The 27,696-nt window shown below is 45.2% G+C and overlaps 1 protein-coding gene across 4 annotated transcripts; it reads right to left on the reverse strand.

Annotated features, from left to right (window-relative positions):
- Nucleotides 1-804: 804 nt before the first annotated feature.
- Nucleotides 805-27,519, reverse strand: LPA19 (photosystem II 11 kDa protein-like protein). 4 transcript variants are annotated; one of them, XM_086528458.1, is made up of 3 exons: nucleotides 26,751-27,480; nucleotides 25,566-25,682; nucleotides 805-1,135 (listed from the first exon to the last, which is right to left on the reverse strand). In XM_086528458.1, the coding sequence occupies exons 1-3, from the start codon at nucleotides 27,414-27,416 to the stop codon at nucleotides 1,133-1,135; spliced, it is 786 nt and encodes a 261-aa protein (XP_086384584.1). In that variant the 5' UTR covers nucleotides 27,417-27,480; the 3' UTR covers nucleotides 805-1,132. The 4 variants fall into 4 exon arrangements, with proteins under 4 accessions (XP_086384584.1, XP_086384583.1, XP_086384585.1 ...); XM_086528457.1 differs by lacking the exon at nucleotides 805-1,135 and adding an exon at nucleotides 25,127-25,176; XM_086528459.1 differs by lacking the exon at nucleotides 805-1,135 and having other exon boundaries at nucleotides 25,233-25,682; nucleotides 26,751-27,271; nucleotides 27,368-27,519.
- Nucleotides 27,520-27,696: the final 177 nt, after the last annotated feature.

Below are 27,696 nucleotides of genomic sequence, written 5' to 3' on the forward strand. Positions count from 1 at the left end.
CTCCTTAACTATGTCAAACTACATTTATGTAGTCTGGCAATCAAGGCTACTATCTCCCTTTTCTAAAATATAAGGCTCATTGGGATCAATTACATATGCCTATTGAGGATTTCCTAATGTTAGCATCTCTAGTGGGAGTGCCCCCATGGTAGCAAATGGTATCATCCTCATGGAGACCGATTGCATACTCCTACTAGGGGTTCCGCTGCTTACCATCACAAGAAGATTTAGAAATTCTCTCATGTAGGAAAACGGAGTCTTTCTCAGTGTTTTTCATACAATGCATAACATCATGAGCTTCTGCTCGAGAGGCGCCGCATACCTAGCTAGGTACGATTGGGGGCAGGGGACCGCCGGCCCCCCCACCGGGCCAGCGGTCCCCTGCCCCCAATCGTACCTAGCTAGGTATGCGGCGCCTCCCGAATAGAAGCTCATGATGTTGAGGTAAGTCACAATGTGGGAAATATTGTGAGAATTTGTCCAAAACTTCTTGTGCATGGTGGTGCTTGTTAGAATGGGTCATCACACTTTTCTTTAAAATGGACTTGCTTATGGAGAGTTTTGTGCCCCCTTTTAAGAGTAGTAGATGAAGCCTTTGTGTCATGAATCCCAACAACATAGGAGCCACCTCATACTTGCCTAGCTTTTGGAGACATGCATAAGTGCAAACAATTAAAACGTGATTATTTTTGCTGAGCAAAGTGTGCTAAACTACTTTTTCCATCCAACTTTTGACAAGGCTTTAGAAATATATGCTAGTGATACTTTTTGCCTCTCATAGCCAAGATATTAAAGCATGATCATAATATTATCAAAGAAAGTTATATCCAAAGAATCTCATATACATATCATTTGGACCCATTTTCAGCCAAAAACTCTCCCCAAAGGATGATGTGAATACATTTTAACATATTTAGAGTATGACCAATGCTCTCGACATATCTTGAACTACTTAGATTAGAGCTTATAATAGGTTGATGTTTGTGAAGAGAGCTCACCTTGAGTAGTTACGTACTTTAGACTCTCGGCAGATGAAGTCCATGTTATGTTGAAAGACACAAATTATATCGAGTTTCTTGATATAGGGCAAATTAAGGTTCATGTTGTTGAAGCAAGAACTTGGGTTGATTCCTCACTGCAAAATTCATTTTAGGTTCAAATCATAGATATGAGAGGAGTGCGTAGACATCCAAATGTGTCTTGATCTTGTTGAACTAAGATTGCTACTTTAGTATACTTCAAAGGCTTTTTGGCAAAAACTAGTGTGACCTGTGATGTTGTACTTCAAAAGCTTTTATAGAAGTCTTCACTCAATGTTGTGCTTATTTGAAGTCAAAGCCCTCTCTCTCCCTCTCTCTCTCTCTCTCTCTCTCTCTCTCTTCGAGCAATCGAGGCTTCTCAAGGACACTAAAATTTGGTTTGGTTTGCAAAAGATCTTACACCCACCCAACTCAAACGGAAGAAAGCAGAACCCCAAAAGATGCGAGAATCACGTACAACAGGAAAATGGGTAGTTTATCGAGGAGGTAAAACCATTATACAAGAGTTTCGAAGTCCCAAACAGGCTCTGCTCTCACCTACCTCTCCTTAGGTTTTGTTCATCTTAATTTCTGTTTTTCATCCCTAGCTGGATCCTCAGTCCTTAACTGAGATGTACATAACAACCCCCTCACTTGGAAGGAACCTTTTGTAATGTTTTGCTTTGGTCCCATAGGTCATATCTCGCCTCCGTGGTCGACAATTTAATCTATCTCTCTCTCTCTCTCACACACACACACACACAGAGGTTGCTAATGTGCCTCAAATGATTGACTTGGTATAGGCTGGTTTATTGATGTTGCCTCACTTAGATGCTTCTAGAAATATCTTAGCACTCAATTTCTCATGGATGGATTCAGACATCCGATCCCTACGTCTCATTACATACATGATCCTAACTAATTTGCATACACAATGGTTCTCGATTTTTCGACCTACTCTGGCATTGGTTGGGATATGGTTTGCCTATGGTATTTTTCAGCATGGTTGATCGGTAAGGCTCACTGGTTTTGAGGTTGGCTTTATCAAGTTATTTAGTTTGACTAATGCTGGCTTCACTACTCCAAAATAGTGATAGGTTCTACAAAACATAAATGGAAAATACAACGTAAAAAGAAATAGATGCAACGGTCAATGTGATACCGCTAGCTAGTGAGTTGGCAAGATAAGCAACCATCACTCTCGATAGGTAAACCATGTCAGAGAAGTCCAATTGTAGTACCAATAGCCATGATCCTTGTGCCATATATAAATGTAGGAGAGAAGTCTTCCAAGCGCACCATTTGTTGTGCATAATTAGTCTCACGCTCAATGTCATCTCTTGTACTCCAAGCATAGCTCCAAATCACCTCAAGTTCTATGCTCCTAGGACCTTTCTGAAGATGTCTGCAACCTGCTTATTTGTACTCGTGTACCTAAGGATGTCGCCAACCAAGACCCTATCTTTGATGAAGTCATAGTGCACCTCAATGTGCTTCATTCTCACATGGAACACTAAATTCCGCACCAAATGTATGCTACTAAGGTTGTCATAGTAGATGATAACATGTCTTAAACATGTATACGTAACTCTCCAAGAAACATCTCTAGCCACGCAACCATTGCAACACCTTTGTATTCATCCTTTGTACTCAACAAACGAACCATGGGTTGCTCCTTGCTTCGCCTTGTAATTACAACACTCCCAAGTGAGACATGAACTCGATGGTAATCATACATCCAATATTTTACAATCCCAATCCACATTTGTATAACCATAGAGATACACATATGTGACAGCCTCATAAAAGAGTGCATAATCCAATGTAGCACTCACATAACATGATGTGCACCTCATTGCATCCAAATGTGGCTGTCTCAGAAGCTACATAAACTGACTCTCAAGCTCAACTTGTATAACTCAAATATGGCCGAGATCTCAAATATGGATCATGATCATTACGACTTATTTAGTCATCACATCCACATCTCTCGATGCACTCAATCTCACCATACTCGTCATTCGTATCACCTCACTAGTGAAATGAGACGAAATGCTTTGGATCCACATTTCACCTCATATTGTCACAAGTTGGTGACGTGGCATGCCCAACTGGAAGGAACTCATTGAGAGGATAAGGATTGAACCCAAAGAGGCGGTCATGGTGCCTAGGGGGTTAAAATTTCTACCAACTTAAAGAACCTCGATCGAGGCACTCTTGCTAATTTCCATCAATTGCGTTGACGAGATGATGTGGCAGACTGTACAAATTTCCTCTATTTGCATTGCTGGATTTTGACAATTTTTGCACAAGGCTTTTGAGTGTAACTGCTTTTGGATCGTATGCTTTTGGGGCTCTACTTTTGGGCATCCCTTGTAAGTTTATAGGTGCCTTTTCAGAGGGCACTTGGACGTAGAGTCTCGGAGAGAGTTGGACCCTTGGGACTCTTTTGCGAAGCAATAATAAAAAAAATACCGAAAGGGAGGCCAGTGCGTCTTGGCTCAAAACTCTGCCGTGTCTCATCTACTCTCTCTCTCTCTCTCTCTCTCTCTCTCTCTCTCTCTCTCTATTCAAGCTCAATAACTTTGCAGTTTTCGCTCGTGTTGCTATTAATTTCTTGCTTGGAATGTCTAAGCCTGTAACAGTGGTATTAGAGCTCGGAACGATTCTTCTCCTACAGAAGATCCGATTTTTTCTGCAACACACATGGATTCTTGCGAAGAATCTAATCGAGACGATACTCCTCCCACCTTTGGTTTGCAGCGAGATGAAGAAACGTTGAATCCAAGCGTGGGAACATAAGAAATTAACGAAGACTTTGGCAAATTTCTGGCGTGGAATCTCAATAGAGTGGAGTACAAGCGTCAATTGTAGCTATGAAAAGGTTGATCAAGTACTCCGAAGACCCGAAATATATGAATCACCAAAAGAATTATCCGCTTGATTAGATTCATTTGAGATGGCGAGGGGTTGTCGACTCTCCACTCAAGATGGTAATGAAGCAAAAAAGCAGTACATACAGAGAGAGTTTGAGAAAGCTCTTGAAAAGAAGACAAACCGATTGATGAAAAGCTTGAAGCACACTTGGAAGAAGAAATCAACGTTTTCAAGCTACCAAGACACCCATCAATCCCTTGAATTCATATAGCAGTTTGACGTTGCCTTCTCAGAAGGTCGTTTCTTAGAACACTCCAAGGTACAAAGGGTGGCATCTTACTCGAAAGGAAATGCACAGACATGGTCATCTACTCTGTTGTTGCTCAGAGAAGCACCTGAGAAGAGGGTAAAACTTTTGCTTGGAAAATGGAAGAATATGAACATGTCATCATAGCTTGGCATCATCTGTGAATGAATAAGAAAGACACATTGAATGAGTATTGCCAGAGGTTTTGGGATACCCATTTGTGAATGTCCTCGTTTCAGAGCATCATTTTGAAGCACCAGATTGAGCTCTTTTGCTATGGTTTGCCAAAAGAGATTCGATGCTATTGTTTGCAACAGAAGTCTGACTCCATTCAGAGACTTATGGGACATGCCAAGAAAGGTCTTGTTAGAATTCAGATTCCTGTCCGATGGTAGCTCCAATAACTCCCAAGAACAAATTAGTAAGTGGGGGTTGTTTTGTAGCTGTGCCCGATCGTACTTGAGGTAGATGTACTTGTTCACGGTGGTGCACTTCATTGTGTTGCTCACCCGGTAGCTTGGCATGAGACGGGACCCCCATTCCTAGGGTTTCCCGAAGTCAAAGCCTTGAGCCTTCTACAGTTTTGCTACTAAATATGTGTCCTAGGTCTATTTACTAGCATTTTAGGCCATTTATGGGATCGTGGGGTTTTCTAGCTGAGGTAGGGCAAACTTAACTTTGCCTATATAGGCAAACCCCCCCCCTTCTTATACTTTTGGCATGTTATTTAGTGCAGAGATCCAACGTCTCTCTCTCTCTCTCTCTCTCTCTCTCTCTCTCTCTCTCTCTCTCTCTCTCTCTAGCGTTTCTGCTTGCTAGCGTTTGGTGTGTCGACCACTCCTCTCTAGCGTTTTCTCTCTCCACTTCGATCTCTCCATCTGGCGTTTTTCTCATGCGATCTCATCTCACTCTGCTAGCGCTTCCCCTCCGCACCGTTTGGACACCCTCTTCGGTGTTCCATTGTGTGCGGTGTGTTCCCGTGCCCGTTCGGTGGGCGGTACGCGCTAGGCGTTGAGGGCGAGGAGATCCATCGCGATAGATACGAGATTTATTGGCTACGCGGTACGGAGAGGTGGTTTGCTCGTGGTTGCATACAAGTTCATCACCGGATTCACCCTTTTCCGCCGCACCTTTGACATGGTATCAGAGCCATGGTGTGCTCTTGAATCGGATCGGTGATTGTGCGAGTTAGTGATGTTGTTTCGTCATGATGCAAAGAGAGCTTGGAGGTTTTGTCTCGAGCAACTTTCAAAAGCCAAAAGACCCGGCGGAAGCGAAGTTATGGGAGCGTGTCAATGCTCGGATCTAGTTTTTCATTATCCTCAACAGTACACCATCAATTGTTAGCCATATACGATTGATGAAAGATGCGAACTTGATTTGGGACCGGCTTTCTTCCCTTTATAATCGAGTTTCTCCAATGAAGCGGATAGCCATCAAGGTGCAGTTGAGGACCTTGGATGCGAAGCACTATTCCATGCAGGATCACATCAACAAGATGCGGGAGCTTCCACAACAGATACTTCATATGGGAAAGCTTATCAGTTTAGAGGACATGGCCATCCAGCTCTTGGCCCAATTGCCTCCTCGATACACCAACTTCTATTCTTCCTTGATTACGAGTGGTTGGTTGAATACTATCTCTTGGGACGAGATTGTTCCAATGATATTGGACCAAGAGGAGCGGTTCTATTAGATTTACACCACTCTGCTGCTTCACACAGGTCTAGGGCACTTCCTTGTACGGCTAGTGTCTCCGGGCTGACCACCCATAGCATAGGTTGTACCTTGTCCGGCTGCTCGAGTTTGGCCGCCCAGTTGAGTTGGACGCCCACCTTGGGCACTCATATATATGGAGCCAGGCGGGTACCCATTTCATTATCATTTGATAATTGTATGGGTCTTCTTGCTCTGGTAGTCATGGGGGGTTGATCGCCCCCTCTTCCACACAAAGCGTTTTGTGTTGTCTAGTCTCTCTCTCTCTCTCTCTCTCTCTCTCTTGCACACGCGCACTCACATGGTATCAGAGCTCAACTTTCCATGGTCTCGGACCCGGCGCATCACCTTTTGCATCAGGTTCTCCCTCCCAAGAAGATCAGCCAGCGTTTTGTATCAGCCAGGCAAGCGATGGGACATGCTGCGTTTTCATTGCGGAGATTTTCCTCTCCACCAGCGTTTTTGCAGCTCCACATGGCGATCAACCTCCTGGCACCCGGTGCTGGCCTCCTCAAGTCTTTTCATCGCCAGAGATACCCTTCTTTGCCATCTGCGTTTTCAGGCAGATACACCAGCGTTTTCAACAAGAGAAGGGCAGCACTTGGCCACACCCATCTTGGATCTTGCCCCCTCCTACCCAGCTCAGCCTCTGGTGCTTTGCCGGTGACAAATCCTCTTCATTTCCCTCAGATGTCAGCCATATACACATGCTGTTTTTTTCTCTGTTTTCAGCCTACCTGGGGTTGTTACCCTCCGTAGACCCTCTGCACCGCTCCGGACCCTGCTGGGAGCCTACGAGCACGCTGAAAATCGCTGGACAGCAGCGTTTTCATCACCTCGCAGTTGCGTTTTTGGGTGGACATCAGACACTTGGTTCCTATTTCATGGAGAGGACGTTGCTACCTCTTGCTAGGACACCATCCGATGGTGGTCCATGCAGTCTCTCAGTGACTGCTGTAGTACACGGTATCTTCGACATCGGCTTGATCATCTACGGACATACGATCCTTGGGAGATCCATTCATTCCAGCCATCATCGGCGGTTGCGCACTCCAGAGGGGGTGGTGACTTGTGGTTTGTTTTGGACACACCTATGCACTCATCAGAGGAGTTGACACGAAATATGGCCATGCTCATGGCATATGGAAATCCAACATTCCCATAGAAGACACCACCATCTTGAGTGGACAGATACTTACTGTCACGTGACACATCCAACCCTATGTGTCCGTGGACAAGCTACAGCACGACAAGGGTTCAGTCAGTCTAGATTTAGAAGTGATCTAGCACTTTTGTGAGTCTGTTCGCAAACCGTGCATGTCCAGTCACTTAGTGTAGATGCATATCCTCTGGTTGCACACAGCATGATCATAAGCATTCCCATCAGAATCCATCACAATCCTTCATGGGAATTTTCCAGTGCATTTAGCCTATTTTCCCTATTTTTGACATTTTCCACTTATTATTTTTAAGTGACTTTTGTTGGAAAGTAGGTAGGCAAATTGAGTAAGTTTGTATATAAGCAAACCTAGACTAGCACTAAATGGCAGAAGAGGCAGCAGGAGACGCTCAACAGGCACCTTCTCAGCAGAACCTCCCCCAAGAGACCTAGCGTTTTTGGAGCAGAGCCAATACCTAGCGTTTTCATCACCAGATCAGCCAACGATTTGCTTTGCAGATTGCGGCGACAGCATAACCTCAGATCAGCCTAGCGTTTTTCATTTTGCAGAGCAACCAGCGACAGCAGCAGAATTTCAGCCCTAGCGTTTTTGGTTTGCAGATCAGCCCCGGCGTTTTGCAGATCTACAGCGGCGGAACATCAGCGTTTTCAGTTTTCAGCAGTTAGCACCCGCAAATAAAGTCCCGAACCTCGCACCTTCCCGCAGCAGATCCTTGCCGCACGGTTAGTTTCCGCAAGGTTTACAGTTTCAGCCCGGAAAACGCAGATTTCAGCATCTGTGTTTTCAGCGCGTCGTCATCGACATAGAGTCAGAATTCAGCAGATCAAAGATTAGCAGATTTCAGCCCATAGCGTTTTTGGACGGCAGATAAAAGATTGCAGATTTCAGCCCTTAGGTCAACTTCGTCATCACTGTCATCATTGTCGACATAGCCTAGACTTGCATCAGTCTCATGCATACCATTTGTACCAGATTGTGCAATCATAAGTAGACCACTCTCACCGACGAGAGTCGGGCCTTCGGAGGAGGGTTTTACAACAGTCTCTGGTGTCGTATCTCTCTTCTCTCTCTATCTCTCAGTCTCATACACTTGCACGCACAGTGTCCATTCACTTTGTTTGTGATCATAGCATTCTCTCATTAAGAACGGAAGGCTCTCCCTTCCATAAGAACAAAAGGAACCTTGAGCACAGTTCGGAGAACTCGTCTTGAGCAAAGCGCAAACATTCATTCCGCTGCACCTAACATTGGTATCAGAGCTTTGGTAGTGTTCTGTATCACTCAAGGAAAGAACCACAAGAACCACAAATTTTTTTCTTTTTCTTGTTGAGGTCGAACAAACCCAAGTTCGCTTGGACGTGTCGATTCCTAATCGTGTTTTTGAAGAGTGACAGGAAACCCAAGAAAGAAGGGCTTGTCCAGCCTCCCCTTGTGTCTCTTTACACTCATTGAGAGCGGACTGTGCACTTAGCGGCCGGCCAATCGACGTGAGGTGGGAAAAAACAACCTTGGTGTGAGCGCAAGGCTGCCAAGGGATGCGCTCGCGGAAAAGAGTAGAACTCGGGTGAAGCGAAGATCCTTCTCAAACGCGGTTTGCAAGCGAAAGAAAACCTCAAGAACCTCAAGAACCCCAAGACCCTCAAGAACCCAAGTTCCTCGTGAACTTCAGAACCCAAGACCACAAGAACCCACGACTTCAGAATGGTCATCACTCGAAGCGGAATGGATACTTCGCTTAGAGGTGGTGAGCATGACAGAGGCGAAGAAGAATTTTCCCCACCAGGAGGTTTTTCCGACCCTCCCCCTTCCCCATCTACGTCAAGGATTGCACTAACTCCTATGGAGGAGTTGGAGCAGAAATTTATGGACAGGAAGTTAGAACGCGAAGCAAGAAGAGCAGAAAGAAAAGCAGAAATGAAGCGCGAACACCAAGAAAGAATGGCAGTCATAGCGCGTGAGCACGAGCAAGCACGCTTTGAAGCCAAAGAAAGACAAGCAAAATTTGATCATGAGAACAACAAAAGACAAGCAGAATATGATCGCGTGAACAAAGACAGACAAGCAGAATATGATCACACGAACAATAAAAGACAAGAACAGAGCGACCGACACAGCAAAGAGTTCTGGCGACTCTTTTCTCAAGTTCAGGCGCAGATGCAAGAGATTTGGGGAAAGGAGACTCTCTCAGTCTCTTCTTCTCCCAAGCATGACACACATGATTTGAATGATAATGATAAGCATGATGATGATTTGAATGCCAATGATTTGCATGATGATTTGAATGACAATGATCTGCATGATGATTTGGATGATAATGACAAGCATGATGATTTGCATGATCAAGATGTGATTTCTCACAAGCATGATGAGTTGCATGAAGATGCCGTGATTGTTCACAAGGATGATGTGTTAGTGGATGCTTTTTCTAGCAAAGCTAACCTCATTGCAGATTCGATCAATCACAAAGAACCGATCTTGGCTCTCAAGTCAAGGTCCAAAGAACCCCCACAGGACGATTTGATCAATCAGGAAGAACCGATCTTGGCTCTCGAGCCTAGGTCCAAAGAACCCTCACAGGAAGTATTATGTGTTCGAATGATTAGTACACACGCATTGATCGAGTGTTTCATTCGTGATCGTTTCCTGTATTTTAGTCAGCATCTTTATGTGATCCCTTTTCCTAGGCATGACATATTGTACGTTGAGCACGTTTCACTCATGAATGAGCACGGATGTATGCGGATTATTGATGAAAAGCTGAAAAGTATGCATTCAAGGAAGTCACATTCCATTTCTCTTCCTTGGCACGACACAGTCGTAGAAAGAGCACCAAGCATGGGCATTTCCGTTGTGAATTGCCACAGTTGATTGCTCTAGATCATAAGAGAGAGATTCGATCTCATTGTTTGCATGTGTGTGATGAACGGTTTGACACTCCGTCTATTTGTTTATTTACATTGCATGCACAGTCTTTGAGGAAGACGATTTTTTCCACTCATTTTACATGGAATAGGTATGTTCATGGTTTTGTGTTGGAAATGGTTTCAGGAATTTTCAGTTAGGGAGATTCTTGAAGAAGAAAGAAGCATGACTCTCAACGAAGTTGAAGCATCGAAGAAGCCACAAAAGACTTTGTGTCGCTTTCGGCGCGGCCCAAAGAAGCATGCGTTGCAGACCTTTATGAAGTTCAAGTACCGCACGACCCACACATCCGAGTGGGCCGGCGAAGAGTCCCTTCCAGGATTCAGGATGCTATTGGCGATCTCCCTCGACGCCATACAGTTCAGTACCAGTACCTCACTTTGAAAAGGAGGGGATGTCACGTGACACATCCAACCCTATGTGTCCGTGGACAAGCTACAGCACGACAAGGGTTCAATCAGTCCCGTCAGTCTAGATTTAGAAGTGATCTAGCACTTTTGTGAGTCTGTTTGCAGACTAAAGATTGCAGATTTCAGCCCTTAGGTCGACTCGTCATCACCGTCGTCATCGTCGACATAGCCTAGACTTGCATCAGTCTCATGCATACCATTTGTACCAGATTGTGCAATCATAAGTAGACCACTCTCGCCGACAAGAGTGGGGCCTTCGGAGGAGGGTTTCACAACAGTCTCTGGTGTCGTATCTCTCTTCTCTCTCTATCTCTCAGTCTCATACACTTGCATGCACAGTGTCCATTCACTTTGTTTGTGGTCATAGCAGTCTCTCATTAAGAACGGAAGGCTCTCCCTTCCATAAGAACAAAAGGAACCTTGAGCACAGTTCGGAGCACTCATCTTGAGCAAAGCGCAAACATTCATTCCGCTACACCTGACACTTACCCCTTGACCTCGACACATCAGATCACTTGCTTACACAGAAGCATCTACATGGACTTAGAAAGAGGATCTTGGATCTCTTTTGTAACAAACTGCTGACGTGTCAAAGCCTAAAGAATGGAGCCAACTTACAGATGCCGATCGAGGGGCCTAAACCCTAAGAAGAAAAAGTAACAGAAGAAGAAGTCCTACCAACTTATGGGGACCCCGTCGCATGGGGCCCCAAGTGACATAAAGGAAAGAAAGCAAGACCCACACACACGCACACATCAGAAATTGCGTAGGTACTGATGACGTGGCAGATTTTCGAAAATCATGCTGATTGATGACGTGGCATGCTATACGGATTTCCGCATTTTGCGCTGGCTGATGACGTGGCAGGCTGTACGGATTTCCTTGATTTATGCTCGCAACTTTTTGGCATTTCTTTTGGACCAGAAGCTTTTGAGTTTGAAGGCTTTTCATGTAAAACTACTTTTGAGGGCTAGGGCCTTTAAATATGAGGTTAGGGCTCATTCTCTAGCATGCTTCCTGGAGAAGGTGTAGAGTTTGGAGTACCGGCTTGTACTGTGTTGATGCAATATAAAGAAATATCGAAAGGGGTGCCAAGGTTTGGGGCCAATACTCTCTGGGGTGGAATTCCGCCACTCCGTGTCGCGTGTCGTCTCTCTCATTCAGTTCAGTTGTTATTGAAGTGCTAAAAGTCTGTTCAGTCTGTTTCTTTCTATTGGCACGCCGTGCCCGTCTTGTGACATCTTCTTCTCTCTTTCCAAGGGATATCGACTCTTTGATCCAAAGCAAAGCGATGTACTCAATCAGAATGTTGTTTTCGACGAGATTTTACCTTCAAAGGGGGCTTCCGCTCACAAGTCTTCCACGACGACCCCCGATTTGCTGATCCTTGGAGACCCAGATTATAATTTGCCTCTTGATGAGCCCTCTTCTTGTTAGATTTACACCACTCTGCTGCTTCACGGGTCTAGGGCATACGTGTACGGCTAGTGTGCCTCCGGGCTGGCCACCCATGCTTGCATATTCATATAGGCTGCAGTGTCCGGCCGCCCACATCTGGGCCGGCGGGCTACCTTCCTTTGTCCGGGCGCCCATCCTATATTCCTTTTATGTTGGGTCATGGAGCATTTTCTGGCACTGCTCCACCCCCTCCTTGGGCACCTATATATGGAACCAAGGGGGCTACCCACATACCATCTGTACACAACCATTCATTGGCGTTTTTTGTCTATGGTCAGTGGGGGGGCTGATCGCCTCCTCTTCCACATCTAGTGTTTGTGCCTACTCTCTCTCTCTCTCTCTCTCTCTCTCTCTCTCTCTCTCTCTCTCTCTCTCTCTCTTCCGCACACGCGCACTCTCACATGGTATCAAAGCTTCAGGCTCTCGATGATCCGAGGCACATTTCAACATGAGGTTCCTCTTCCCAAGATGATTTCAGCCAGCGTTTTTTACATCAGCCAACGATCAACATTCTGCCAGACAAAGCGAAGATTCCTGCAGGGTTTCTGCCGCAAGAATCCCCAATTCCACTTGCGTTTTTGCTTCCTCCATTGGCGATCACCAGTTGGCTGCCAACGCCAGCCATTTCTGGACATTTTTGTCGCGGAAAACCCCTCCAGATCAGTTGCGTTTTTTGCTGTCCCTTGCGTTTTCAGTAGAGGGGGGCAGCGCCAGCATCAACCCACTCAGATCTTTGCCCCACCGACTCGGCACCTGGTGCCTTGCCGGCGAGAATCCTCTTCAGATCTACTGTTTTCAGCCATATACACTTGCTGTTTTTGTCACAACAGGCACCACGTGGCAATAGAAAAGAACATACTGAACAGACTTTTAGCACTTCAATAACAATTGAACTGAAAGAGAGAGACGACACGCGACACGGAGTAGCGGAATTCCACCCCAAAGAGTATTGGCCCCAAGCCTTGGCGCCCCTTTCAGTATTTCTTTATATTGCATCAACACAGTGCAAGCCGGTACTCCAGACTCTGCACCTTCTCCAGGAAGCATGCCAGAGAATGAGCCCTAACCTCATATTGAAAGGCCCTTGGCCTAAAAAGCAATTACAGTGAAAAGCCTTCAAACTCAAAAGCATCAGGTCCAAAAAGTAATGCTCAAAAGCTGCCAGCGTAAAATCTGGAATTCCGTACAGCCGCCACGTCAACAGTTAGCGCAAAAACGCGGAAATCCGTACAACATGCCACGTCATCAGCCAGCATGATTTTCGAAAATTTGCCACGTCATCAGTCAGCATGATTTTCGAAAATCTGCCACGTCATCAGAAGCTACGTAATTTTTGCAAATTTGTTGCTGCTTTTGCTCCTTCTAGGGTTTAGGCCCCTTGGCCGGTAGCTCTGTTCTTCAGTAGGTCAACACGTCAGCAGTTTGTTACATCTCCCCTTCTTGAAAGAGAGTATTCGTCTGCGATTACAGCATATCTGCAAAACAACTCAAGTTAGCTCAAAAATTTATGTGGTCATTCCGAGGGACATTCAGTTTGCTCTTTTTTTGTTCAGGAGTTAGCTTCTCCTTTCGGCTCTTTTGATTAAGGAGTTAGCTTCTCCTTTCGTCCAAATCGGAACTCTTGATATTCCGGCGTAGTAAAATTAGCCATCACACCCGGACCGTACTGATCTTCCACGGGTGTCTTGATGCACTAAAATTACATAACCAAGCAATCTCATCCAATTAGAAATATTCAATAATTTGCACATCACAATGCAACAGAAATGCTCACATATGCATGTTACAAGACATAGAAACATAAAGCCGCCCCCCGCAAATAACCATCCACGTCCGGGCCATGAGCTGTTCAACGACTCCCTCATCACTCCTCCCACAAATAACCTAAAAAGGTCCGGGCCATGAGATATAGAGGCCTTTTACAACCAAACGCCCCCCAGAACGCAGCCTGCGTCGTTTGGAGGTGTTGAGAGTAACCACTGCTCAGACTTCTTAATACTCCCCCCGTAAATAACCATACAGGTCTGGGCCATGAGTAAAAACAAGAACAATACTCCCCCCGTAAATAACCACAAGGAGTAAAAACAACACTTTTCAATCATTCAATACCCCCCCCGCAAATAACCACAAGGGTCCGGGCCATGAGTATGAACAAGCATTCTCAACACATCATTTCTCACTACTCCACCCGGGAGTAAAATCACCAATAGGATCACCAAACAAGTTCTGAAACAGATTTCAAACTTAAAAAGCAATCTCGACATCAGTCGAGCTCAAAAAGTCGACTAACTTTCCATCTTGGAATCTGCACCAAAAATTAGGGTTAGGTTCATTCCCTAGGTCGTAGCCGAGCACAACATGGTCCATAAGTTCTTGGACAGACAGTGTTTCTTTGGCGGCGATGGTAGTCCCAAGATAGCGATCGCACCAAACCTCCAAGGTCATCTGCTCGTGAAGAGACATCTACTAGGAGATGTCGAGAAATTTCAAGTTATAATCTGCTAGGGTTTCCATGGTAAGCATTTCAAGATACCCCACTCTGCCAGAAGTTGCACTCCAAAGGAAGATGTCAGAAACCATATAACTTCGGGCAAAATTTTTCTTGAAAGCTTGCCAAGTACTTGGAGTATGCTGCTTGGTAGCTATCGACATCTGCATGGTACTGTCTCTGAGAAAAACAGCAGCTCGAAACAAATCTTGGATCCTTCTCTTGCAAGTGATCTTAATGGCTTATGCCCTATAAGACATGAGTGGTGAAGACGGGAGCGCGCAATGAAGTAAGGGTGGGAGTGGCTAATACGTCCGGGTGAGAGGGCGAAGATACCTCACATCAAATTCCAATAGCTTTGTCTGCTCTTTTGTAGGACCGGTATGCGCTGATACCACTGTCACAAGACAAGCACCACGTGCCAATAGAAAAGAACCGACTGAATAGACTTTTAGCACTTCAATAACAACTGAACTGAAAGAGAGAGACGATACACGACACGGAGTGGCGGAATTCCACCCCAGAGAGTATTGGCCCCAAGCCTTGGCGCCCCTTTCAGTATTTCTTTATATTGCATCAACACAGTACAAGCCGGTACTCTAGACTCTGCACCTCCAAGAAGCATGCCAGAGAATGAGCACTAACCTCATATTTAAAGGCCCTTGCCTAAAAAGCAATTACAGTGAAAAGCCTTCAAACTCAAAAGCATCTGGTCCAAAAAGCAATGCTCAAAAGCTGCCAACGTAAAATCCGGAATTCCGTATAACTGCCACATCAGCAATCAACGCAAAACACGGAAATCCGTACAACATGCCACGTCATCAACCAACATGATTTTCGAAAATCTACCACGCCATCAACAACTACGCAATTTTCGAAAACCTGTTGCTGCTTCTGCTCCTTCTAGGGTTTAGGCCCCTCGGTCGGTAGCTCCGTTCTTCAATAGGTCGACACGCCAACAATTTGTTATAGTTTTTCTCTGTTTTCAGCCCACCAGGGGTTGTGACCATAGTAACAGGGAATAGCCGTTTTCAGGTCTCCGTTCCCCGTTCCCGTTCCAAATCCTCGTTCCGTGTTTCAAACGTGAGTACACGTAACACGGAATGGCATTTTGTGGCAATTGCCGTTCCGTCTTCCCTGTTCCAGTTTCCCGTTCCTGGTAACTATGGTTGTGACGTTGATTCCCCACCCTCCCTACACCGTCTGCACCATTCCGGACCTCACCGGGAGAGTACGAGCACACTGAAAATCGCTGGACAGCAGCGTTTTCACACCTGCAGTTGCGTTTTTAGGTGGACAGCAGACACATGGTTTGTGTTTTTCACAGAGGATGAAGTTACCTCCTGCCAGGACACCATCCGGTGGTGGTTCGTGCAGTCCTCAGTGACTGCTACAGTACACAGTATCTTCGACATCGGCTTGATCATCTATGGGCATATGAACCTTGGGAGATCCATTCATTCCAGCCATCATTCGGCGGTTGCGCACTCCAGAGGAGGTGGTGACTTTGTGGTTTGCTTTGACACACCTATGCACTCATCAGAGGAGTTCACACGAGATATGGCCATGCTCATGGCATATGGGATTCCGACATTCCCAAAGAGGACACCACCATTTTGGGTGGATAGGCACTTACCACTTGACCTTGACACGTCAGATCACTTGCTTACACAGGAGCATCTACATGGACTTAGGGAAAGGATCTTGGATCTCTTCTTGAACAGGTTCATTGCTTGGATCTACAGACTGGAGTGGGACTTCATCCTTTGGACTCTCTTGGAGGGTTTACCCACGAGATGCGGGAGATTAGGCATCATTACGCAACTACATCCGGAGTCACTCGGAGCTTGGCTTGGATGGTAGTGTAGTTGCTCTTCTACACTCCTGATCATTGGATTGCTACCTTCAGATTTGCTTACACTCACCCTCGGTAACCTCACAACAGACTTATCTCCTGACCTGGGCAGTAGGCCACTCCCAGATTCACATTGAGAGCCACACCAAGTTGCGGTTTGGTGGTGGGTGTTGGCAGGATTCTATTTTGGAGGCAGGAGACACATGCAAGACGGCACAGACAAATTGGTATGGCATTTCCTCTTCTCAGAGGTTATTCACAGTGTAGACTGCTCATTCTGGCTTCCCTTCTTCATACAAGATGATTACGATGCAGATAGCTTGGTCTGACCACACTTCTTCTCAGAGGCCCTTCACAACGCAGATTGTCGAGTTTGGCTTTTCCCCTCATCTTGGATTACCCTACCTACTGACAGGACACCATCCGGTGGTGGTCCATGCGATCTCTCGGTGACTGTTGCAACTTACGATAGCTTCTACATTGCAGACTGTTTAGTCTGGCTTTCCTTGTTTCGGAGGACATTTATGGCGTAGATTGCTACATCTGACCTTCCTGGAGTTTTACACAGCTTAGCCACCTGGCTACCTTGGGTTATAAGTTCATGCATTGACAGGCTTCCGCTCATTCTCATGATGGTTCCTGGGTTTCTCCATTTTCTCAAGACAGTTTGACTATAGACACCACAAATCCTATTGAACAGGACACTGCAAGTTTATTGGCACTTCTTTTACGACAAGGAGTTGTTTTTACACTCAGTTTGGGACCTTCACGCAGTATCTTCACCCTGTATCGGCGAAGTACAACAGTTTACTACACTGCTTGTGACAACATCACACCATGGAGATTCTTGGCAATCAGGACACCCCGGATTGTTGCTACACTCGCGGAGTTCGCCAAAGTATTGTCCTTCATGGACATTGCAGCAAACATCTTCATCATTTGCCTCAGATCTTCGGCTTCATACGGTTTGTTCAGCATCCGGTGTTGAGAGGGGGTGTTAGATTTACACCACTCTGCTACTTCCGAGGTCTAGGGCATACATGTACGGCTAGTGTGCCTCCGGGCTGGCCACCCATGCTTGCATATGCATATAGGCTGCACTCTCCGGCTACCCACATTTTGGGCCGACCAGTCGCATTCCTTTGTCCGGGCGCCCATCTTATATTCCTTTTATGCTGGGTCGTGGAGCACTTTCTAACATTGCTCGACCCCCTCCTTGGGCACCTATATATGGAGCCAGGGGGGGTACCCATATATTATCTGTACACAGCCATTCATTGGTGTTCTCTGTCTATGGTCAGTGGGGGGGCTGATCGCCTCCTCTTCCACATCTAGCATTTCTCTCTCTCTCTCTCTCTCTCTCTCTCTCTCTCTCTCTCTCTCTCTCTCTCTCTCTCTCTCTCTCTCTCTCTCTCTCTCTCTCTCTCTCGCACACACGCAATCACACACTTCTACCCTTGTCCCTCACGCTTCGAAGAAGCATGCACCTATTCCAGATGATGCATATGACAGTGGTTCTCATCATAATGTCGAGTTAGCGCCAGTTATGCCAGTAGCTCCTCCCTTGAGGAACACGACCGACGAGTTACCAAAGTGGCTATTGGAGACTTTGTGAGATTCAACAACTTTAGACTTTCCAGTCGATTGGCGTGAAGCCGGTAGGTACTACACGACGATCTCAACGACTTCGACTTGCTGAGGTGGATGAGCCTTTACTGCAGGTTAACTGTGCTTTGATGTCTACAATGATCAAGGACACAAATCCTCTTACAGTTGAGGAGGCACTTTCACAACCAAAGTGGAAGCTGGCTATGCAGAGAGAATTTGATTCCATCAAGATGAACAACACTTGGGTGTTGGTTCCCCGGCCTGCCAAGCGGAAAGTAATTGGTGTCAAATGGGTCTACAAGACCAACTACAAATCTGATGGTTCTTTGGATAAGCACAAGGCAAGACTAATTGCCAAAGGCTTTTCCCAAAAAACCAATGTAGACTACAAGGAGACCTTTGCGCCGACTGCACGGATGGCGACCAAACGGATTGTTTTTTCCCTTGTTGCCTTTTTTCGGTGGCCGGTTTTTTCAAATGGATGTTGTTTCAGCATTTCTCAACGGTGATCTAGAGGAGGAGGTTTATTGGATCAACCTCAAGGGTTCGAGGATCTAGACTTCACAGACATGGTTTGTAGGTTGCTCAAGACCCTCTATGGCCTAAAGCAATCCCCTCAAGCGTGGTACCAGAAAATTGATTCATTCTCCTACGACACTCCTTCGATGATCTTTTGTTGATCTAGACTTGTACATTTACTGTGAGGGAGGATTAGTGACACTTGTTATCCTCTACGCCGACAATCTTGTGATTACAGGTAGCCATGTTGTGCACATCTGCAGTATTAGGGCAACCTTGGCAAAGGCGTTTGAGATGACAGATCTTGGCTTGCTTCGTCATTTTCTTAGATTGGAGGTTTGGCAGACAGAGGGGGGCATCTTTCTCTCTCAGGACGATCTTGTGATTACAAGTAGCCAGCTATGCACATCCGCAATATTATGGCAACCTTGGCAAAGGCGTTTGAGATAACAGATCTTGGATTGCTTCGTCATTTTCTTAGATTGGAGGTTTGGCAGACAGAAGGGGGTGTCACAAAGTGATGACATGTCTACCCAAGAGCATGCGAGATTGCTGCTGAAAACCCTAATTTTGCAAACCCTAACCCTAAAACCTGCAAACCCTAAAATCTGTCAGAAAACCTAACCCTAACCCTAACCTAAAACCTATCCTAAACCCTAACCCTAATCCTAGGCAGCAGGACAGAATTTCCGGATAAAGCGCTGGTATGCTGACGTGGCACCGTACGGAAAAAGCAACCCGGATATTGCGCTGATTTTCAGCCTTTCAACGATGCAATTTGATTGCTTTTCTCCACACGAACTCTGTGTGTGTGTGTGTGTGTGTGTGTGTGTGTGTGTGTGTGTGTGTGTGTGTGTGTGTGTGTGCGCGCGAGAGAGAGAGAGAGAGAGAGAGAGAGAGAGAGAGAGAGAGAGATTTTGCTTTATTTTTGTTAAGAGCTCAAGAGAGCTTGTGAGAGAGAGATTCTGCTTTTGGACTGGAAGCTTTTGGGACTCTGCTTTTGGCATCCCTTGTAAAAACTTTAAATACGCGGTTTTGGGCTTACTCTGCAGAGCATCTGGACGCAGAGTCTGAGAGTGAAACCCTAACCGCTCTCTTGTACTTTGATCTGATTAATACATAAAGAAATACCGAAAGGGGCGCTAGTCTTTGGGGCCAATATCTCTAGGCACGGAACTCCGCCAAGCCCGTGCAAGTCTATTGTGATCTGTGAATTGTTTTGAAGAGGTTATTTGGTGTTGTCGTGATTGATTCTTGACTTGGAGTGTCCAAATCTATTACAGTGGTATCAGAGCACGGCCGATTTCTCTTCTACGGCAAATCCGATCCCTAAATTTATTTTTTTTCCGCAGCACCTATGGCTTAACGCAAGGATCAGCCGACTCCCTCTGCATATGGAGATGCGGGCAGGGATCACAACGAAGATTTCGGCAGAGTATGTCCCGCCTCGGCCAACTCAGGCGGAGCAAAGAGAGATGAAGCGTCGTCAATTGATCGGCGGTGCAACAAGGATGATGCTCAGTTTTGTGAAGGATCCAAAATTGGCTATAAATATATGAGCGAGACTTCTTTTCAGGGAATTGAAAGCACAGTGGCAAGAACCACAACACCACCCTCGAAACCCGCTCTCAAGAAACCTTCCGATCACAAACAATAATCAGGGAAGGAATTAGAAGAGGTGGTTGATGCACGAATTGCTCAGCTTTTTGACGCGCAAAAGAAAGCCAAAAAGCAAGGCAAAAAGCAGAAGAAAGGCACTGAGTTCCCGGGTTATTTGGGTCGTCAGTCAACATTTGACAAAGCAAAGAAACAGAAGAAGCGTGTTCACTTTGAATTAGTACCCAGTTCTTCTTCTTCTTCTTCTTCTTCTTCTTCTTCTGACAGTTCTTCTAGCTCTTCAAATTCGAGCGAAGAAGACAGAAAAGGCAAAAAGCAAAGCAAGAACCAACGCTTCAAAAAGGGTAAGAAAAAGACAAAGAAGTCTAAATCTCGCCCAATGACTGACAGTTCTACAAAGGACTCATCTACAGTTCAAACTCCGATGACGGAAAATTTTATGCGAACAAGAAGAATTTTTATAAAGCCAACCAGTATGACTTTCTGGAAGATAAAAGCAAGAAAGTCCGAGAGTTTAAGGAAGGTGGACAGTCGATCAAATTTGACACTTTTTCAAGATACCAAGATGCTTCGAAGGCTGTCTTTTATACAGCAGTTTGACATCGCTTTCGCGGGAGGACGCTACTCAGAGCACTCCAAGATTCGGAGAGTTGCCTCTTACTCTAAGGGGAATGCTCACACTTGGTGGTCCACGCTTCTTTTAAACAAGACTGCGCCAGTTAAATGGCTGAAATTTAAGAAGCTTTTTATTTCTTCTTGGTTGACGCAAGAGTATGAAGGCGATATAGGAGCTGCTTGGAACCATCTTCGGATGACCAAGAGAGATACAGTAAATGCTTACTGTGAGAGATTCTAGAGCTCTTTTCTACCCGCCTCTTCATTCAAGAAGATCTCGTTCAGAGAACAGATTGAACAGTTCACCTTGGGTTTACCTACAAAGATCCGAGATCACTGCTTGGAACAGAAGTCAGCTTCTATTCACGAGTTGATGAGTCATGTGAAGCGGGGCTTTGCCATTCACTCTGGCAGTCTGACCTACCTCACCGATGAGGCCATGACACAACGAGCCGAACAGACTTCTGGGAATGAAAGTAGAAAGAGAAAGAGCAACCCAGAGAAGAAGGATGCACGACCCAAGCTTACTCCTAAGGAGCGAGCTCGCTTCATCAAGGAGGGGAAGTGCTTTGGATGCAGGGAACATGGACATATCTCCGCGAAGTGCCCTAAAAAGGCAAAGAAAGAACAGAATGATAAGGACGACGACAGGCCTGAGAGTTCGAGAGCAGCTGAGGAACGTGGAAGAAAAGGCAAGATGAAACAGGACTGGTTCCAGATTGTGTGGCTATCCCAACACATGGACGAGAGTACAGAACTTTGCCAAGCTTGGGGCAAAGTGAAAGATCAAGAGGCCCTGATCTTCTTTGATGGAGGAGCCAAGGCCGACTTCATTTCACCGGAATTGGCGGCGCAACTCGAGATCACTCCCAATCAGATGGAACCACTTGCGGAGGCAGTTCTAGCGGCACCCAACAGGGACGTAGCCATTACACCTGTCATTGGCAAACTTCGGTTGCATTGTCGGGGGTATTTGGGACATGAGGAATTTTTCATAATGCCTTTGGAGGGTTGTGATGTTCTCTTACGGATTCCTTGGTACCACGAGAACAACGCCGTGGTCAATTATCGGACGAGGAAAGCGACATTGACTACAGAGAAGGGCAAAACCATTGTACTTGATATAAACTGAAGGACGAGTTTGTCTCTATTGTATCGGCTTCGGCCATTTCTAAATTAATGAAATCCAATCTATTTGTTTACTCGATCTTTATGAAAGAATTGAGCGATAAGGATAGGACAAATATGTCTAAACTTGATAAAACGCCAAGATTTTCTCCACTCTCACGCCGATTGCTTCTCAGAGGGCCTACCAGGCAAGTTACCACCTGCTCGTCCTGAAGATCATACCATTGATCTGATACCTGGAAGCACACCACCGAACCGGCCACCTTATCGTGTGAGCCGAGCACAGAATGACGAGATTATGAACCAAGTGAAAGACCTCTTGGAAAAGGATCTTGTCCAGCCTAGTACTTCACCGTATTGCTCTCCACTGTTGTTGGTTTTGAAGAAAGACGGATCTTGGAGAATGTGCATCGATTATAGAGCTCTCAACAAAATCACCATCAAGAACAGATTTCCAATTCCTGGGATCGACGATATACTCAACAGATTACAAGGATCCTCGTGTTTTAGCAGGATTGATCTGAAGAGTGGATATCATCAGATCAGAATCGCGCCGGGAGACATCTACAGGACAACTTTTGGGTTATTTGAGTTTTTAGTGATACCTTTTGGCTTAACCAATGTTCTTGCGACATTTAACCAGATGGTGGACAGAGAGTACAGACTATTTGTTGGCACTTTCTCTGACGACATCATTGTTTTCTCCAAGAATGAGGCAGAACACAGAGATCATCTGCTTCAGGTCTTTCAGGCATTACGAGATCACAAGTTAGTGATTAATGCAAAGAAAAGTGAATTTTTCCTACTAGAGATACACTTTTTGGGACACATTGTCTCAGCGGGAGGAGTGCAAATGGATCCGGCCAAGATAGAGACTATCCGTGATTGGCCCGATTTGAAGAATGTCCATGAAGTTAGAAGCTTCTTGAGACTGTGTTCGTACTACAGGCGGTTCATTCGAAAGTTTGCAGAGGTTGCTTCCACTTTGCATATCTTGACACAGAAAGGAGTCCCTTTCTCGTGGGGATCCACAGAGGTGACTGCCTTTCAGACATTCAAAGAGAAATTGACTACAGGACCAGTTTTGACTTTGTCGGACTTGCAAAAGTCATTTGAAGTATATTGTGATGCTTGTGGTCGTAGTCTGGGTGCGGTCTTAATGCAAGAAGGCCATGTCATTGCTTACGAGAGCCGATTGTTCTCAAGGCCGGAGATGACAGCACAGATTTATGAGAAATAGCTTTTGACAGTTATCCATACTCTTACTCAGTGGCGGCATTACCTACTCGGAGCGGATTTTACTCTCTTTACAGACCATCAAAGTTTGCGCTACTTCTTGTCACAGAAACAGCTTTAGGAAAAGCAAATGCGGTGAGCGAACATCTTGTCACAGTTTCACTTCCAGATTGTCCATCTGCAAGGACAGAAGAATGTGGTGGCAAATACTTTGTCTCGGAAGTCGTTGGTTCTGGCTATTTCCGCGATACATCATAGAAGCTTCAAGGATATGGTCGACCAAGTATGCCACAGATACAGATTTTGCAGACGTTTTCACACAGATACGAGATGGGAGACAATAGCGAGATACTCCATTCGGGAAGGATACTTTATGAGAAAAACCATGTTGTGCGTTACACAGCCGTTGAGGGAAAAGGTTATGACTGAACGCCAGTGTCCACCTTTTACGGGTCACCGCGGCATTGCTACCGCCGTGAAAGGGGTAGAGAGATACTTCTTTTGGCCGAGACTCAAAAAGGATGTAGAAGAGTTTGTGCGCAGTTGCTTAGTATGCCAGAAGGTCAAGTTTAACAGGCATAAAGCACAGGGATTGTTACAGCCTTTAGCCATACCCACCCGCCCCTAAGAAAGTATTGCAATGGATTTCATTTTTGATCTCCCAAGAACACAGAGTGGTCACGATGGTATCTGGATTGTTATTGACAGATTTAGCAAACAGGCTCATTGCATTCCAGTGAAGAAGACAATCAAGCCAGATCACTTAGCGAGACTGTTTGTGGCCCAGATCTTCAGATTACATGGCACGCCTGAGACGATTGTCTCAGACAGAGACCCCAAATTTACGAGTTTGTTTAGGAAGGCAATTTGGGAGAACATTGGCACGCGGTTGCAGTTCTCATCATCGTTCCACCCGCAGACTGTTGGGCAATCTGAGATTGCAAATTCAGTGGTTCTAGATTCATTGAAGTCTTATATCCCAGATCAGAAGACTCAATGGGAAAAGTACCTACCTTTGGTGGAATTTGCCTACAATAACACGATACACTCTTCGACGGGAAAGGCGCCATTTGAGATTGTTGAAGGTGCTGCGAAGGTTCCACCCTTCCTAAGCATGAAAGATAAGATCTTTGAAGCGGATGAATATACGCAAGACTTAGATACGGCTTTTGCCAAGGTTCGCGAGACTTTGCAGAAGTCTCAAGAACGACAGGAGAAGACAGCGGATCGCCATCGTCGCGACTTGAAATTGAAGGAGAATGATTGGGTGCTCTTACGTTTTGAGAAGGCACGCCAAGAAAGAAAATGGGAAAGGAGAAGCTTTTTCCAAAGCTTAGTATGCAATAATCATCATTTAGCATCATTGTATCAACATTTTGTGCAAGTAATAAAGCAAGTACTTGCTCTAGAAACAGAGCAAGGGGACCCTTAAGGGTGGTTGGGACCCGACATGCGGTGTCGTCTCTCTCTCTCTCTCTCTCTCTCTCTCTCTCTCTCTCTCTCTCAGTTCAGTTCTTTCGAGTGAAAAGTAACCTTGTGTTTTAGATCCAAGCTAAACCCTTAAAACACTTCCGCTGCACCTGAAACTCTCAAATCCAAATGTCGAGCAAAACCCCTTCAACATTTCAACATCTAGGACCATTGTATCAGCATTAGCTTTTTCTATTTCCGGCCCTTAGCCTCTCAAATCCAAGCATTAGTAGCAAGAGCCCATAAGCATTTGAACATCTAGGACCATTGCATCAACATTTGTGCAATCTAAATCAAATACCTCTCTAGCGATAGAGAGGGGGGCCCTTAGAGGGGTTTGGGACCCCATCTAGTGTTAAGTCTTCTTTCTCTCCTTATCACTCACAAAAAACCTTCACTCACAATATCATTCTCTCTCTCTCTCTCTCTCTCTCTCTCTCTCTCTCTCTCTCTCTCTCTCTCTCTCTCTCTCTCTCTCTCCTATTGCACATCTCTCCCATGAAGTAAAAGGAACCTTGAGTACGCACTAAGCACTCATCCTCAGTTATTATCACCATAGATCACTTCCGTTGCACATTACATTTCCATATTGCAGAAGCCCACGATTCATGTATATAGAATAACAGAAGAAATGTACAAGGTGAAAATCATAATGGCCTACATAATTGGATGAAGATGAGATGTCATGAGAAAGAGAGTGTGTGACCAAATTCTCAATTTCTCTCTCAAAAAACAATTGTCTCATAGTGCCTACATACACAAAAGACAATGCTTAGTTAATGCCCCTCTCACAAGAATAAGGAAGAAAAAAGGTATGCCATGTGGCACTAATTGACAAGCTTTATCCAACAGTCCACCACAATTGCTCCCGAGAATTTCATGCTTTACTAAGGCCTTTTGTTGACCAAAAAATCGGTGACTCTTAAGAGCTTGACCATCCCATGCTAAAGCGCAAGTGGAAGAAAAGAAAGTGCAGTGTGTGTGTGCGCATGCCCGCGCAAAGGAGAACAGCCTACATGACTAATATAGCCTTCATGAGTCCCTTCTCTATCATGGATAAGTTGATCCTTTCTACACATACTTTTACACCAAAATAAGACTAGAAAAGATGTTCGGTTTCAAAGTGCTGAATCAGCTACCTCTAGACTTTTTAATATCTCAGACTTTACATCCGAAGGAAGAAGAGCACGTGGACCTTGCTTTGTATAAAAGCTTCCTAGAATTTTAATTGCACCCTCCAAAGCCTTGTATGAATCCTGCATAAAACGTAGATGGTTTGAGCATACATCAGGCAAGAGCTTAAGAACACCTCCCTAAAACGAAAGCAAGGCACACTTACTGCAATGACATAACAACTATCAAGAAACCAGATATCATGTCTAAGTATGAAAAAAACCATACACTGTCGCAGGGAACCAACAATATTTTTTGTCCCTCTTCATGAAAAGCGTAGCTTCTAACTTAGAATTTCATGTAGCAAGACCCTCTAAAGATGATATTTTCAGTGCAAATACATAAGCACACACACAAAAAAAGAGCGATGAGATAAATGAGGCTTAGCTAGATAGCGTAATGGGCACAGCTGCACCTATTTATATACTTAGAAAATGAGGGCCCAAAAAAAAGTATAGTCACTTGTGGTCAAGTGAGTCTTATCACTTGATCAGCAAATGTTTCCCAGCTCAAAACATTTTGCATGTCCAAAACCGCAAAAACGTGTTTGATGGTGACCATGTTTCTAAGGACAACACCTTAAGATGAGCATAATGCATAAGCTCAAGCGTTGTGAATATATCCAACAAGGACCAGATCTTAAACAGCATGTGTCTCACTATATCAGTGAAACATTTCAAGGCTCAAATTGTTTCGCATGTCCAAAACTGCCGAAACGTGTTTCATGGTGACCATGTTCATGTACTCTAAGGACAACACCTTAAGAGGAGCGTAATGTATGAGCTTAATTGTTGTGAATATATCCAACAAGGACCGGACCTTAAAACTCACCTTTGAGCTTCATCTATGACACAAGTTCCTAACAACAAGGACAACACCTTAAGAGGAGCGTAATGTTCATGTACTCTAAGGACAGGACAACACCTTAAGAGGAGCGTAATGTATGAGCTCAATTGTTGTGAATATATCCAACAAGGACCAGACCTAAAAACTCACCTTTGAGCTTCGTCTATGACACAAGTTCCTAACAACAAGGACAACACCTTAAGAGGAGCGTAATGTATGAGCTCAAGTGTTGTCAATATGAGCTCAAGGCATATTGAATCACACTATAACAGTCACAAGAGTGTTTGGTAAAAGTAAGATGGAACCTCTGATTCAACGGCCTTTTGGCCCCTCCAATTTTGCAGGTAGTCACGAATAGCCTCCTTTGCTTGGTCAGCTGACTTTCTCACATCAACTTCTTTACTAGATTCCTCTTTGAGTGACTCCTTCAAGCTCTTGACGACATTGCGTGCACTTTTGAGGTAGCTTTTGGGAAGAAGTTTGCCGGATTTTGTCTTCTCATTGGTATCAAATAATGTAAGCAACCCACTCAACGGAGAAACAAGGTACCCGTCTGCATCAGTTTGTTTACCTGCATCACTTTTTGCACTTGCTTCGCTGGTCGTCATTTCTTCTTGAGCTGCATCTGCTCTCCTCATAAAACTTCCGGCACAAACATTTTCTGAAACGCAAATAGCAAGTGCAAGCCATTCTCTGCGAGAAATTTCCCATTTACCCTGCTTTGCACAATTACCCTGCCTTGGAAACGACTCTAAGGAATGAACATGCAAAACCCGAAAATCCTGTCTTCTCTTTGGTAGATCTTTACTGCTGCAAAGACGCACAACTGCTCTGCTCATCCAAGAGGTCAAAACGTTAAGACGAAGACTCTCTCTCTCTCTCTCTCTCTGCGCGCGCGAGCGTTTCGTGGAGAGGGACTTACCAGTTGCTCCCGCGCACCCAAATCCAGAAGCCATTACTGTTGCCATCATGGAAGCGGGGGACAAACGATGTTTGATCGGCACGGTGGTTTAAGCTTATCTCAGAGTATACGATTGTGGCATTAGGAAGATTCTCTCTCTCTCTCTCTCTGGTCGATATGGGCGGCCACCCTGTCACACAAGGGGGACGGACATTGATATTTTATTTATTAATGTAAACATTCATCAAATGAGCGCAGTCCAGCTGGTTTATTTCCTGCATTTTTGCGGGTCGTCGCCGGCTCTACCCAATCAGCGTACTTCGCGCTGCTGCTTTTGAATATGTCCGCCA

This window comes from Adiantum capillus-veneris, chromosome 14 (assembly GCF_014529385.1).
Source record: "Adiantum capillus-veneris isolate H3 chromosome 14, ASM1452938v2, whole genome shotgun sequence".
Taxonomy (NCBI): domain Eukaryota; kingdom Viridiplantae; phylum Streptophyta; class Polypodiopsida; order Polypodiales; family Pteridaceae; genus Adiantum; species Adiantum capillus-veneris.